This window comes from Nelumbo lutea, chromosome 1, assembly GCF_056320005.1.
Source record: "Nelumbo lutea isolate HS-2025 chromosome 1, American lotus-T2T, whole genome shotgun sequence".
NCBI classification, from domain to species: domain Eukaryota; kingdom Viridiplantae; phylum Streptophyta; class Magnoliopsida; order Proteales; family Nelumbonaceae; genus Nelumbo; species Nelumbo lutea.
Genome location: NC_142684.1, coordinates 133,682,296 through 133,697,436, shown reverse-complemented (window position 1 = coordinate 133,697,436; position 15,141 = coordinate 133,682,296). Strand labels below are relative to the sequence as shown.

At 38.9% G+C, this 15,141-nt stretch overlaps 1 protein-coding gene across 1 annotated transcript; it reads left to right on the top strand.

Moving 5' to 3' along the window:
- The first annotated feature begins 6,728 nt into the window (after positions 1-6,728).
- LOC148877688 (putative aminotransferase TAT2) lies at positions 6,729-13,371 on the top strand. Its single transcript, XM_088942311.1, has 7 exons — positions 6,729-7,328; positions 7,694-8,033; positions 8,165-8,383; positions 9,035-9,094; positions 11,087-11,242; positions 11,325-11,418; positions 13,008-13,371. The coding sequence occupies exons 1-7, from the start codon at positions 6,874-6,876 to the stop codon at positions 13,124-13,126; spliced, it is 1,443 nt and encodes a 480-aa protein (XP_088798437.1). The 5' UTR covers positions 6,729-6,873; the 3' UTR covers positions 13,127-13,371.
- Positions 13,372-15,141: the final 1,770 nt, after the last annotated feature.

Here is a 15,141-nt window from a genome sequence, read left to right as displayed (position 1 = left end):
GTCAAATTCCGATCATTGGACACCAGCATCAGCCACCCTTCAGGCAGTGGTCCCTTCCACCGGTCTAGCGGTGAGCTCTACAACATCCTCCTCCTCGGCTAGAGGAGACCCTTCGAGCTCCCTCAATGATGCTAACGCGGCACTTTCATGGGGAGAGTCGTTGCCTCGGCGGTAGCCCTTGGTGCCCCTAGAGGTTACCCTTTCCCTCAGTACATCCATCTCCCATTGAAGAGGGGCTATGGCCAAAGAACCTAAGGAGGAGAGAGGGGAAGGGGTTTGAGGAGAGCTCCCTCTCGAGGTGTTTGGGAGTTCATGCCACTCAGGGCTAGAGTCCGAGAAAGACATCATAAATTAACTAGATGGTGAAGAAGGTGAAGACAGGGCGTCTTGAAGGATTGAGAACCTAGGAATGTCCTAAAGGATTGAGAATTTAGGAGCTGAGTTCACTCGGCAGCAAGGGCACCTAAGTTCAAATGATGGGGAAAGTCACCACAAGGGCTCCTATTTAAAGGAAAACGGATGGCCCATATCTCGTTGGATCCGACGGCTGAGGCACCTCTACTTCTACCATCCAACCATAATGCACCACTTGGCACTTGTCCTCGAAAGACGAAACGATGCCCAAGCAATGGCTTAGATCACTATGGATCCGACAGTCAAAGGGACCCTCCATTTTGGCAAACTCTCTCCCTTTTTTTTGTCTTGGTGGAAGTGAATGCATTTTATGCACCATCCCACTATTTGAATTGCTGGCTAGTAGGTGCATTTTATGCTTCGTCCTATTATTGAATTGCTTGGTTGGTAGGTGCATTTTATGCTTCGTCTTACCAATTGAATTGCTTGGTAAAATATTTACCCTATTTACTTAAACCTGAATTTAGGACTAGCTTAAAAAGGGGGTGGCTTCAGGTTAAACCTATATTCCCTATCCTATATTTCTTTACTAAGTTCACAAGGGTCGTCCCAGAACACTGTTTCAATTGATTCCAAAAGAGTTGATTTTTTTTTCCGAACAAATGCAGAAAAATACAACCTAAATTAAATTTTAAGACACAACCTAAATTTTAACCTAAATCCCCTCCCCCACACTTAAAACTTACATTGTCCCCAACATAAGGTGAAATGCAAAGAAAATGTGGAAATAACTAAACTATAAATGCAAAAACAAGAAGAAAAAGAAAAAAAACAAACTTCCCTATTTTTAATCATCATAAACCGGATCCTCTAACTCTTGTGGTTGCAACTTCCAGTGCTTTCCCCTTCCATCCATCATGGGTGGGTTCAACCTTCTTTGTGGTTGACAGGAAGGTTTTGCTTGCTCTTCAAGTAAGATGCGATGCATGCATGTAGACGTGTTGCTTCCTTTGATATCCACAATCGTCCAACCAATATCCGTCTTTTGCTCCGTAAGAACTTGCACAAGCTTCTCTTATTATGGTGCTTTAAGGCTACTAGAGATGATCACTGGTAATGTCTCTCCGTTTCCAAGGAATACATACTTGAGGTGACTAGGGAGAGGCTTCAATTTTGGAATGGGGGCCTGCAAAACAAAGGGTAAAAGTCTCCTGTCAAAAATTGGCAACATAATATTAGGAGCATTACCTGACTATTGTAACTATGGAGAATCATCCAATGCTACAACAGTTTCCTGCAAATCAAAATTCAGCATTGGCTCATCTTTCTCAAGATGCTTGCTAATGGAAATTTTTAACCCATCCTTCCCATCAAGTTTAAAAGCTTCCTGTGCTAAAGAATCAATCATATCAACAGAATGAACAGGATTATCATTAATAGGGCATTTCATGGCATCATAAATATTAAAATTAACAATCTTACCATCAGATTCCATGGTGAATGTGCCACTATAAACATCTATCTTAGTTTTGGATGTTTTCAAAAATGGTTTTCTTAGCAAAATAGGAGTGGTGTGATCACCATTATCCATATCAAGCACATAAAAATCAGCAGAAAAAACCAAATCATCTACTTTCACAAGAACATCATCAACTACACCCTTGGGATAGGCATTAGTTCTATTAGCTAATTGAATCACAACACCAGTTTTATTTAAAGGTCCAAGTTTCAAAGAAGCATATATAGAATATGGCATGCCATTAATAGAAGCTCCTAAGTCTAACATGGCCTTCTAAATTATAATGTTACCTATCATGCAAGGGATAGTGAACATACCTAGATCTTCGCACTTTGTAGGGAGTTTTTTAATGATTGCAGAAACATTCTCCCCTACTCTCACCTTCCCACATCCTTTCAGTTTCTATTTCCTCCTATGTGTATACAATTTTTCAAGAATTTAGCATAATGAGGCACTTGTTTAAGAGCATTAAAAAGGGGGGTATTTGCCTCACATCCACGGAAAGTTTTATAAAATTCTTTGAACTACTCATCTTTCCTCATTCCTACTAAAGCATTAGGAAAATGAGGTACCGGTTTATAATCAGAAAGGGGTGGGAACTTATGCTTAGGTACTTCATCATCATCGGGGGTGATGTCCTTCTCCTTTTCTTGATTGGACAATGCGGGGGCTGCTCTTGCTAGAGTCTCAACCTCTTTACCACTTCTCAAAATGATGTCACTTACATTTTCTTTCGGATTCACAACCGTTTGAGAGGGTAATTTCCCCAAACTTTGTGCCTCTAACTGACTAATTGTTATCACCATTTGGCCCATCTGATTGTCTAAACGTTGGATACTGGCCCGTGTCTCTTGCTAAAATTGTTTTGTCTCTTGTTGAAATAACAAAGTATTAGTGGCAAGAGATTTAACAATATCCTCTAAAGACATACCTGAATCAGAAGTTTGGGCTGGCTGTTGTCTAGGGGGTGCGGCTGATATTGCTGGAAAGTCGGTGATATAGCGGGAAACTTGGGTGGTTCTGTGGATTTCCATAGCTTAGATTGGGATGATCCCTCCATCCCGGATTATACGTGCTTGAATAGGGATCATATTTCCTTTGCGGTTGCCCTAGAAAACCACCTCCTGCATTTACTTGCTCAATGGGCTCCTCTTGAAGAGTTGGGCACATATCCATTGGATGCCATATTATCGAACATATCCCACAAGCCTTCACCGTTTGCATATTACCTGCAGCCATTTGACGAACAAGAGATGTCAGACTTGCAATTTGTTGTTCTAGGGAAGAGGTATTTACCTCATTAGCATGCTTCTCTAGAGGGTTAAGCCTATAGCCGAACTGCTGAGAATTGGCTGCCATATTTGTAATCAGATTTCTCGTGGCCTCGAGGGTTTTATCTACTAAAGCCCCTCCACTAGCAGCATCGATCATGCTCCTATCAGTAGGTTGAAGTCCCTCATAAAAATACTGAATAAGTAGTTGTTCGCTGATTTGATGATGGGGACAGCTTGCATCCAACTTCTTAAAGCGTTCCTAGTATTCATGTAGGGACTCCTCGTTGTATTGCCTTATACCGCATATTTCTTTTCTGATATTGGCCGCCCTTAAAGCTGGGAAGTACTTTTCTAGGAATAGCCTCTTCATCTCGTTCCATGTGGTAACACTCCCGGAAGGTAGATAATAGAGCCAATCCTTCGCCGAATCCTTTAGAGAAAATGAGAAGGCTCTCAATTTGATTTTCTCTTCAGTTACCCCCATGGGTTTCATGCTCGTGCATACCACATGTAGCTCCTTCAAGTGCTTGTGAGGATCCTCACCTGCAAGACCATGAAAAGTGGGCAAGAGATGTATCAGTCCAGATTTCAATACAAAATTAGCATCAACATCTAAAGCATGAAAAGTTATGCATAGGGATTGCTGATTTAAATCAGGTGTGGCAAGCTCTTTCAAGGTTCAGTTTCCAGCCATGATGTCCTCTTCTCTCAAATCAGAACCATTAATAGATAGGGAATCAAGAGTTGGATCGTTCTCCTCGGAATGACTCCGAGCTTCCCTCCTTAACCTGCACAAAGTTCCCTCTAATTCTGGATCGTACTACAAAGCACTTTTCTTAGAGAATCGAGTTACATGCATAAATCAAGGAAAATCTAATAAACCCTAAACGACATACCATAAAACAAATAAAAATAAAAATCTAGAACGATTAAATAAATGAATAAAACAGAAAATAATCTATGCTAAAACACAAACAATCAAAGTGATCTATAGAAATTTTCTTTTTGAAAATTCAAAAACAAAATAATGATCACAAGAAGCACAAAAAATATTAGAAAAACTCCCCGACAATGGCGCTAAAATTTGGTGTGTTGTCGTAGGCACCCAAAAATAAAACCTATACTCGTGAGAATAAAATGTAGTAGTGCGAGTAAGGATCGTTCCCACAAGGAATATCTAACCTGAATTATGTGCTACGTGAATCAAAGATGGAGGGGGGTGTGTGTAACGAAATCTAGATTTGAAATAAAGAAAATCAAAATTAAAGAGAACAAAATTTAAATGGGAAGCAAGGCAATTTAAAGTGTTGTAATTAACCAAAAGAACGAATCTTGGTCTAGGATAACATCTACCATTAGAATTTCACTACTGCTCATCGTAAGAATTATTTTCCCGCATCTTCCTAATATCAGTTAATCGGTAGACAAGCAATCCTCTTAACCCTTACTACTGAACAACCCCTAAATAAGCGTTAAATATTTAATCCAGCAATAGCATTAAGCATTAGAGATCGATGGAACTAAACAACACAAGCACAAGCGATTGCATTTAATTTAGTCGAGTATTCTTCCTAAGATCTAACAATTTCTGATGCAGCAAATACGTAAACCCTAGTTGCTTCACAGATTAAAGGGATCAAACAATTACGGATTTGATATCTAGTCTAGTAATAGATTGTAACGAATAATAAACTAGTAGGCTTTCCTATCAATCAAACGAAACAATCATAGACATAAACATAAAAGAACATTCGATATCCAAAGCATGAATTAGACAATAAAAACCAAATTAGATCTCATAGTTTGGTGGATTCTGAGGCTTTTGCTTCCTTCGACCAAGTATGAGAGTTTAGTCACACATGGTTATGGTGAAAACTCCAAGAAAATCAGAGAATGAAGAAGAGAGGAGAGGAGAAGAGAAGAGAAGAGAGGTTCGGCTACTCCCAATTTGCTTGCTTTCTCTCTAGGTTTTTCTCCTCTTATCTACTTCCCCCAAGAGAAGCCTACAAAATCTCCTAAAATTCCTCTAGGTCAATCTACAAGTTTGACTTATCTAGAAAAGATTAAAAAATAAAATAAAACAAAGTTCTTGTATGAGTGGGAGAGTGGTGAAATCGCGGATGAAAGCTTCAAGGCTAAGGAATGTCTTCAACACGTCACCAATGCAGTTGCAAAGAATTCGGGCCCAATTTTGACCTTGATGCAATCCGAATCTATCAAAACTCAAAACAGGAAAGTTGTAAAAATTTTTCTTATCTTTCCAACGCATCTTTAATCATCTCAATTGAAGTCTGAATGAGAGATTTATACTCAATCTAACACACGGTGCCAAAATTGTGTAAAATGACCTAATTAGCCTTGTTTCTCACCTAATGCTTCCTTTCATGCCTTAAACCAAAATATAAGAATTATGAGTGCATTTGGGCATAAAATAAACATAAAAGGCTAATTATTAAGGGAGAAAAATATGATATTTTTCGTTCTCATCAGTGGTCATCCTCCTCATGTTGGACCCTTAACGCGACCTGATCGTATGTGATACAGACCATCCCTGCTAACCCAAGGCATCCATGCCACACGCATCTCCGAACCGATGAGGAGGGAAGACGCATACGAAGTGAAAGTGATGCCATTGCAGAATATCCCTCGGATGACGAACCCGAAGGTATATCGATCGTTACTCTCAACAATCGATGCCGAGGCCTTACCTCAACCATCATCTCCATTACTAGCCAAAGTCAAGACCTCGCCTCGGCCTCGGGAGTGGGGGGCAAGTGATGTGGGCTAGCCAGGCCTAGCCCATTATGGTCTAGGAGGCCCAACCCACTAACGCCTGACAGCGCCAACCACAACATGGGGGGAAGCCTTCTTGCCTTCGTACGAAGCCAACCGTGGAGCAGTTAGGCATACTCGCAAGGACCTATCGCCTGATTTCGTATAGTTCTCATCTGGTGTGTTCATCTCTACCTGCCTCCAGCTCGCTCAAGTATAAATATGAAGTAACTCTCCCTTGACAAGGGATCCAAGTCCCAAAATTCTGATACAACTCCCTCATTTACTTCAGTGCCTTGAATTAAATTCTTGTACCTACCTCGTTTCATTAGCATTTACTCTTGGGAACTTCCGAGGACTACCATAGAGATCTCGTCTGCACCTTTCCCCCACCTCACACTTTGTACTAATTTGAGCATCGGAGTCTCCGCCTCATATCTTCACCCAAGATCTTTGACATCTCTTATTTTGCAGTATTTTGGATCTTCAGGAATCTCGCCACATAGCTGACGTCCTCGACCTCGACTTTCCCTCTTCAAAATTCTCAAAGCCTTCAGCCTGCCTTGGAACTTGCGGGTGAATTCACGAGCGGCAACAATATATATAGATAAGATCGAAAGGGTGATTCGAATTCGATCCGACTAATTTTTAAACGGACTATCCAAAATATCCGAATCTGGTGAAAAAGATTGGGTTTAAAATCTAATCGGATAATGATCCGATCCATTTGCATCCCACCCCAAGTAAGCGAGCTCTCAAATTCAACGTCGTCTACAAAAACGATAAAAACAGAACTCCGTTTATTGTGATGAAAGATGGAACACGCGATCTGTGTCTGGAGTGCAGAGTGCTCTTGTGGTCGTCACGTCATCCTCATACTTGCTCCAGGAGCGCCAACAAAATGCATGTTCGTTTGGATTTGTCACTCATCCATCTTTTACTACGTATCTACAGATGAAGAACCGAGCTTCCACGGGAGTTATCACTATGCTCCAACGGGATCCCTCTATCCATTCGCTCTCCCCCCTTCTCCTCTTCTTCCTCCTTCTTCTCCTCATAGTATTGAATCCCACAAGAAAGCAAAAGCAAAGACGATTCCTCCAGGTTCGAGCCACGAAAGGAGACGTGAAGGAGGGGACGGAGAACTACTGGTCTAGGAAATGGGGTTTTCGAGCGAACCAGGACCTGACAACAGCTACGGGAATCACCATTAGAGGCCTTCTCCAAATGCTCGATGGTGCTCTCGATGCCGGAGACTCCAGGCCCATGATTCGGCTCGGCCATGGCGACCCTTCTCTGTTTCCGTGTTTTCGGACGTCTCAGATTGCCGAAAACGCCATTGTTGAGGCTGTTCGTTCTGCCAAGTTTAATCATTATCCTCCCTTTGTTGGAATGCTTCCGGCCAGAAGGTAGTTGTACTTCCAAGAGATTAATAACTAGTTTTTTTTTAGCTTGTTCTGAGTACTTTGAACTAATGATGAAGCTACTCTCTCGCGTGTGCTTCCTGGTTTATTCCAGCCTTTTATCTTTATTGTCCTTTCACAGTTTTAGACTGAACGCTTTCAGTCTGAAAAGTTGTCCAGATTCTCTGTCTCTTTTATCGGCAATTTATGATTTTTTTCATCTCTTAGCTAGCTAACAGTGTATTTTCTTAATCTATTTGAAATTTGCGTAGGATTTACCGGTTTAGATTTTATTGCATTCATTTAGTAAGTATGGCCAACTTTCCTTTGAATAACTCCTTTAATTGGTGTTTATGTTGCTCTTTGAACAGAGCTGTTGCTGAGTATCTTTCTCTTGATCTTCCATACAACTTATCGCCGGATGATGTTTTCCTCACTCTTGGTTGTACACAAGCAATTGAGATTGCTCTATCAGTCCTCGCTTGCCCTGGCGCAAATATTTTGCTTCCAAGGCCAGGGTTCCCATTGTATGAAGCTCGAGCAGCTTTTAATCATCTTGAAGTTCGTCATTATGATCTTCTCCCTGAAAAGGGTTGGGAGGTCGATATCGATTCCATTGAAAATCTTGCAGATGAGAACACAGTTGCTATGGTTATCATAAACCCGGGAAATCCTTGTGGGAATGTCTTCACTTATCAGCACTTGCGGAAGGTGAGTTGTATTTGGATCTAGTAGCAGTCTATATACATGATTTCTGTTGAGAAGTTCACTTCTTGTTTAACATCCTTGGAAAGGAACCCAGTTGGGTGTGATGTTAATTACTGCTTCTGGATTGTATTTAGGTGTCTGAGACTGCAAAAAAGCTTGGAATTCTGGTAATTTCGGATGAAGTTTATGGTCATCTCACATTTGGGAAAAATCCTTTTGTGCCGATGGGAGTGTTTGGATCAATTGTTCCTGTCCTTACCCTTGGGTCCATATCCAAAAGATGGATAGTGCCTGGTTGGAGACTTGGTTGGCTTGTGACTAGTGACCCCAATGGAATGCTTAAAAGGACCCAGGTTATTTTGTGTTTCTTCTGTTTTCATTCTTCCTTGATTATTAATGTTATCTTCAGATCATTTTATGACATAGATCCAAAGTTGCTATAGCAGTCACGATTGAGACTTCTATAGAGCAGTTGATTGATGTATATCTTTGCAAGTCTATCACGGTTATGCATGTAGGAGCTGAATGAAGTTTTCTTAGGGTGCCTTGTGGTTGTGGAGCAAACATTCCCTTGTTTTTTACTGCTTTTTCCTTGACCCAACATGTTGTCAAGGAGACAACAATGAGATTACTAATCAGACTGTTTACAACTTGACTAATATGCACATTTGTTCACTGTACCATGTAAGAAAGATCTTAGGTATTTTGTAACTTGCTAGTTGTTCATGCTTATTATCCATCATGACATTATGAAGGATCATTCATTCAGTTTGAGGGATCTCATCTCTCCATCATTTAATGTACAAATTTCGGTGGTATAATTGGTTTCCTGTTGAGGTCTGCTTCCTTTAGGCATAATACATGAGTGGTCTTTGATAAGAAATTATTAGGGGAATGGAAATGAAATGTCTGTTTTCCCTAATTGTTCAATTATCATGCTCTTTATTGTTGACTTTATGCATTTGACATGGACCACTGCTTACTTTCTTACTTCTGTTTCTCAGATTGTTGATTGCATTAAGGTTTGTCTCAATATTTCTTCTGACCCTGCGACTTTTGTTCAGGTTTGTATCTGACGCTCAGTTTAAGGAACATGTGCCCTCTAAAATTCCATTGTTAATGCTACTTTACTTTTTTTGAATAAATAATTGTTTATATTGTGTTATATGGTGCAATCCTAAAATCTTTTATTGCAGAAAACTAATTGAACCCACAAGATAAAAAGTGAGTGATCCTAAATAAATGGGAAAGCTTGAAGCTAGGGTCTAAAACTTAAAATGGCAATCAAGGTTGCAAAATCCATATAATAACAATCCACTTAATGAAAAAATGTAGCACTAGAGCAAGCCAATAGAGTAAATAAAATGCATTCCTTTTATCGTTTCCAAACCCTAGATTACTCACCATATAGCTACTTCAAATCTTAGTCCTGGAGTGGCATGTTGTTTGAGCCCTAAACTGACATGACACCCTAGTTTATCCAACAATACAGAGAAAACTCCCAAACTTTTCTCCCAATTTCATAGATAGAGAGGGACTATGAGAAAACCAATCTAAACTCATCCTTTCCAAAATTTATTTATAGATAGAGGAACTATGATTCCGGAAGCTGTGTTTTTGGGTTTTGTGACAGGAGAGGAATTCAAGGATATTCAAAGCTAAGAAATTATTAGATGAAGTTGCTTTTCAGAAGATAATGGGAAAACTACATTCTTGGCTAGCCAGTCATAAGTTATTTAGAAGGAGGAGCAGTTTTTTGTAAGATCCATACGTACATCCACTTGTTGTACAGGGATTTTTGTTATTAATGAATATTGCTTTACCTTCTCTCAAAATTATTTATTTAACTGAAGGAGTTCAAAAAAATGGTTAATTGCTATAGTATTGGTTAATAGATACTTGTAAACTCCACTTTAATCTATGTATATACAGACTACAGACACTTTAGCTCTAGTTTGAACAACCATACCAACCAATTGATTCTAATGTCAAAAGTGCAAGAAGATCCAGTCATTATTATTCTTTTTGTTGTCTGTTTCCTCATTCATTAAGAACCCAATTTTAGCTCTGTTTAGGATTTTGTGCATCCTCATTTTGGTATGAAGGGTTCAATAAGGAATTCATAATTCCATTCCTCGAGTATGGTTAGCTATAGTTGTGCCTGTTTTTCTAAGATAACTTAATTATTCTTTTGCCATTATAGATGTGGTGCATTAGTTAATTTTAGAGGTCTACATTCTGACTCTTAGTCTTAGGATTGAGCCTTGATGGTGGGGTCCCCCCTCCCTCCCCCTAATGTAAATCACGTGTCAACAGTTTCCTCTCATGCATAATGCCATCAAACTCAATTATGGCTGATAACTGATATTCAGCTGAAAAATCAGGTGCAACTGGTGTGGAGGGGCTTTCATTTTTTTCACGTTTTTTCTACCGCAACAGCACCATATGCTATGTCAGTTTTTAGATGCAGTTAAAGGAGATTATTGTAGGGTAAAGGCATATATTTTGGTCTATTTTATCAAGCTTCCTTGTTCAATTGCATCTCTTTCTCCATCCTTCATTGATCCAAATTAGAGGCTAAAGTTTTTGGTTTTCATGATGAATACCTGTTTCTTAAGTGTCCCAATTCCTTGGACACATTGAAATGATATCTGCAGGGAAAGTTTTGTTTTCTGGGGATATTTTGTATGTTTGGGTATGCTTACTCTAGGTTGACTAGGCCCCTTCTTTTTGCATTCATTTATCTTTTCAATAAATTTGTGTAATTATTGATGATAAGGGGTGGCACTTTCTTCTTTGCGATTGTTGTATCGAACAATTCAAAAATTCAAACAATTGGTCATCAACACTAATATTTGTTGCATCTAGCATGCCTCTTAGCTGTTCACTTTTCACTTACCATGACACTATGATTCTGGCAACTATATTCATGGTTTCTTATACAGATGAAACATCGGCTAAAAATTTTCAATAAGTTAAGCATGACAATGGGGTCATTATCTTATTTTCATTTCTTCTATGTTGTATGTTGTATAACAAAATCTTTGATGTAATAGGGTGCACTTCCACAAATCCTTGGGAAAACACAAGAAGATTTCTTTAAGAAGATTGCTAGTATACTGAGGCAAACTTCAGAAATTTGTTTTGAGAAAATAAAGGAGATTGATTGCATTACTTGCCCACAAAGACCTGAGGGTTCCATGTTTGTAATGGTGAGGATGTACAAATACCTGGGCTGTGTTTGAAAATAAAGGGGCTGTTGGAGATATTCTTATTTGTACTTTCATAACGCAGGTGAAATTGAATGTGTCACTTCTAGAAGATATTAATGATGATATAGACTTCTGCTACAAGCTGGCTAAAGAGGAATCTGTAATTGTTCTGCCAGGTGAGGAAAATATGCCAACTTTTTCAGAATGCATTCACATTAAGACTGGATATCTGCCTTTCAATCTTAATTACTAGAGGCATTGTTATAATTGCCTCCAGACGATTGTTTTTGTGCACACAACTCATGTACTGAAGGAGGTTGATCCCACTTTCCTGCTGACATACAACTGTGCTTCAATGTGTGAAACATGATTTGGCACTGCTTCATATTCTTCTGTCATCTTTGTCTATAACTATTGTTACCCACACATTTTCTTTGTGAAGGTAGAATTGCAACTTTATGTAATGCAGGATCCCTGAGACTATGATAGAAGACATGTAGAAGCTCATTTTAGGGGCCATTTAACATCTTCCGAAGGCTTCCAAAAGCTTTGCACTCCTTTTGCCATTCCTTTTTGGTCTATCACTACCTTGTGCAATTAGACAATTCTACCTCTCTTTTTTGAAATTACTAATAACTTCATCTATTATCAATTTAAGAAGAAAAAGTAAAAGGAAAAAAGATACAAGGTGGAAATCAGCCAACAAACATGAGACCAAGTAAGTGGAACAATTTGTACTTCTTATAAACTTTACATTGGTAATTGGGACTCACTATATATGTCCACCCTTGAACATCAGATCTATCAAACTCATCAGCCCAGTCAAAACTCCCCAGGAGTTGGTTGAATCCCATTCCACCAATTGATGGGAATCGAGAGCTGTCAATCCTCAATGGATAAAAAGGCAAGACCATCACCTCTTCCTTGTAATTTATAGAAACCCTTCCTAATTCCATTGCCCTGGCTGATGGAGTTGGTTGAATCCCATTCCACCAATTGATGGGAATTGAGAGCTGTCAATCCTCAAAGGATAAAAAGGCAAGACCATCACCTCTTCTTGGAACTTACCTCTCTACATTTGGATTTTGGACCATAAAAAAGACTAAAAAATGATGTCATCTCTACCTTAGAGGTGATCTCCAATTGCAGGACCAGATTTGCCAGAAGAATTGCTATCAAACCAGAATATGCTATAGGTTCGTCGTTTGTATTTTCCGTTTGGAAATTCCAGATCAAAATGTGACAACGATGCACCAGATTTACCAGCATTCTCCATCAGATCCTGTTTAGAACATTACAACCATGTGTAGAATGATTTTTTGCTCTTTCCTTGCATTTACCAATGTTTGATAAAGTGTTGATCAAACAGATGGTATATAGTCCTTTACGTGTTGATGGTCTTTAGATACTGGATGAGCTAGGACCAAAACAAAGCTGCAGATAGAATACATGACAAAGGTTGTTGGCTAGAGGGCCATAAAGTCATCATCAGTGATTATTATGTCAAAGGTTTAACATTTCAGAGGCCAGAGGGTAAAGACTGGTTATGAAGTTGAGGATTAACAGTCACTTTTGTACAATAGGTTGTGTGGTTCATTGTGATGCATAGATAACCATATACATGGTTAAGTCAAGTGTCTATGCAATTCTCTTTGGGCATAATGTTGGATTCTATGTTTTTTCTTGGTTTCAGAGTTTGCAAGAGCCAGTTAGTAGTTAGTCCATATTATTTGATTAATGACTTTGTAATTAACATTTATTGCAGGAATCGCTGTTGGAATGAAAAATTGGCTACGGATAACATTCGCAGTCGAGCCATCTTCCCTTGAAGATGCCATGGGGAGGATAAGATCCTTCTGCCAGAGGCATAAAAAGCGACAATAGGAGAATCACAAAATAATTACTTGTCCAGAAAAATAAAGAGAGAAATAATTGTTCTCATCAACCAATCTGGCGGAGCTGATCAACTGCACGTTGGTTGTTTTACATGAGCTTAGATTCATTGAACAGTAAGAGGGGATATCTTCATTTGGATGGTATAGTAACTATAGTTAATGTTTCTTTCATAGTCAATCTTGATGTTGATAAATTTAATAGATCTAATATTGAAAATATATACTTCACTGGTATGCGGGAAGCCTATTATTGCAGATATGGAATGGAACTTCACCAAAAGAAGATGCAATAAAAACAAGGGTAAATTGCTGAACCCCCCCTGATGTTTAATAATTGCAATCACCTCCCTTGAACTTTCTCATACAGTTGCAAGTAGATCTCTTTGGTAGAATCTTCTAAAAAAAGGCATGAAAATGTCCAAAATACCCATGTGATTCCTATTGAGGCTAAGTTCTACAGAAAAAAAAGTTAATACAAACTTTATGAACAACAAAAACAAAGAGAATTTTAAGTTGCAGCTTTACCTTTGAGTGACGAGTCCTGGTCTCCTGTCCACGTTTATCTCAGCCATACATGGAGAACATCTCATCCTCTGCATAGTATTATGCAGGGGGAGATGTTCCCAATTAGGGGGGGGGGTGGTGTATTGTGGGTAGGCATGGACAGAGTTCTCATGGGCAGGAGATACAGTGTCTTGAGTGATTGAAAAATAAATCAATTTCAGAAAAAAAATATTTGAAGAGTTAGGGGTAGTGATTCATATGAAGAGAATTTTGAAAATAAACATTTTTGTTGAAAGTAACTACATGGGTATTTTGGACATTTGCATGTCTATTTTTAGAAGATTTTACCATAAGAGGTCTTTTCAACTATGTCAGAAAGTTCAAGGGAGGTGATTGCAATTACTGAATTTTAGGGGAGGTTTCAGCAATTTATCCTTGTTGAAGGGAGGTATTTGCTGTCATTATCAATACACAAATACAATCTTACCAAACACTTGCAAAACTGATAGAACCTACCGGCATTTGCACTATTCCCAAACACAGCCGTATATTCAAGTTTCTCCTTCTAAACAAAACTGATTCTCAATCGCTTTGTTTTTATTTTCCAATCCGAGGCTGAAAAAGGTAGCAATATTCTAGTGCCTTCATACTCCTTACCGGCAAAGGTGACTATAATAATAATATTGCCTTCTTTTGACTCAGATTGTCTTCTTGATTAATAGTTTTCTTTGCCCATTAGCAGATGTGAACTGAGACCACCAACATGTGGTTCATCTTTAGGAGATCGACTCGGAGAAGGTTCCCCAATTGGGGCAACTAGGGAACTTCCCTCCTATTCTATTTTAACCATATGGAAGAATCTTGGAGACAATCCAGACTGTTTCATCAGATAGAGAGCCCTTTACATTGGCCATAGAGCCCTGCAATCCATATTAAGCTTGTTCATGACTTCATGTATCCATATCAACCCTTTTCCAACCTTGGATTGGAGTTTTATTTGACTAACACCAGAACCTATTTATCCATCCATATACATATGGATCTAGATTTGGCTGAGATGTTTTAAATCCAACGTTTCTCGGATAAGACCAGTACAAAGATTAATAGAAATTACATCATGAGCTAGTTAGTCAGCAGCTTGATTTTCTTCACGGAAGACATGTTTGTAGACCAGCCCATTCTCGAGCAACTCATGGTGTAATTTTCATTGGTTTCAATCCATGCTACACCCAAATGTTGTTTGTTTGAACTTTGAAGGTGTGGCGTGAGACCAGGGCTCCACAACAAAATCTTGTGGATCTGTCCACACCACGGTAGATTTAATGATTATTGTGATAAATGGTTAATATTACTAAAAGATGACCAAGACATTTTATTTAAAATTTTGCTGACAATACATCCACACCACAGTGCAAATTGTAAGTGGCTGAAACCATATGAATATTTACAGAAAAAAAAAAATCCGATTTCAATTTTCAACCACTCCATAGTGGGGCCCAG

Excerpts from the sequence above, each read along its gene's own strand:
- LOC148877688 (XM_088942311.1), top strand. The coding sequence starts at position 6,874 with ATGAAGAACCGAGCTTCCACGGGAGTTATCACTATGCTCCAACGGGAT. Across the intron at positions 8,384-9,034 it reads GAATGCTTAAAAGGACCCAG|ATTGTTGATTGCATTAAGGT; the intron begins GTTATTTTGTGT and ends TCTGTTTCTCAG. Across the intron at positions 11,419-13,007 it reads ATCTGTAATTGTTCTGCCAG|GAATCGCTGTTGGAATGAAA; the intron begins GTGAGGAAAATA and ends CATTTATTGCAG.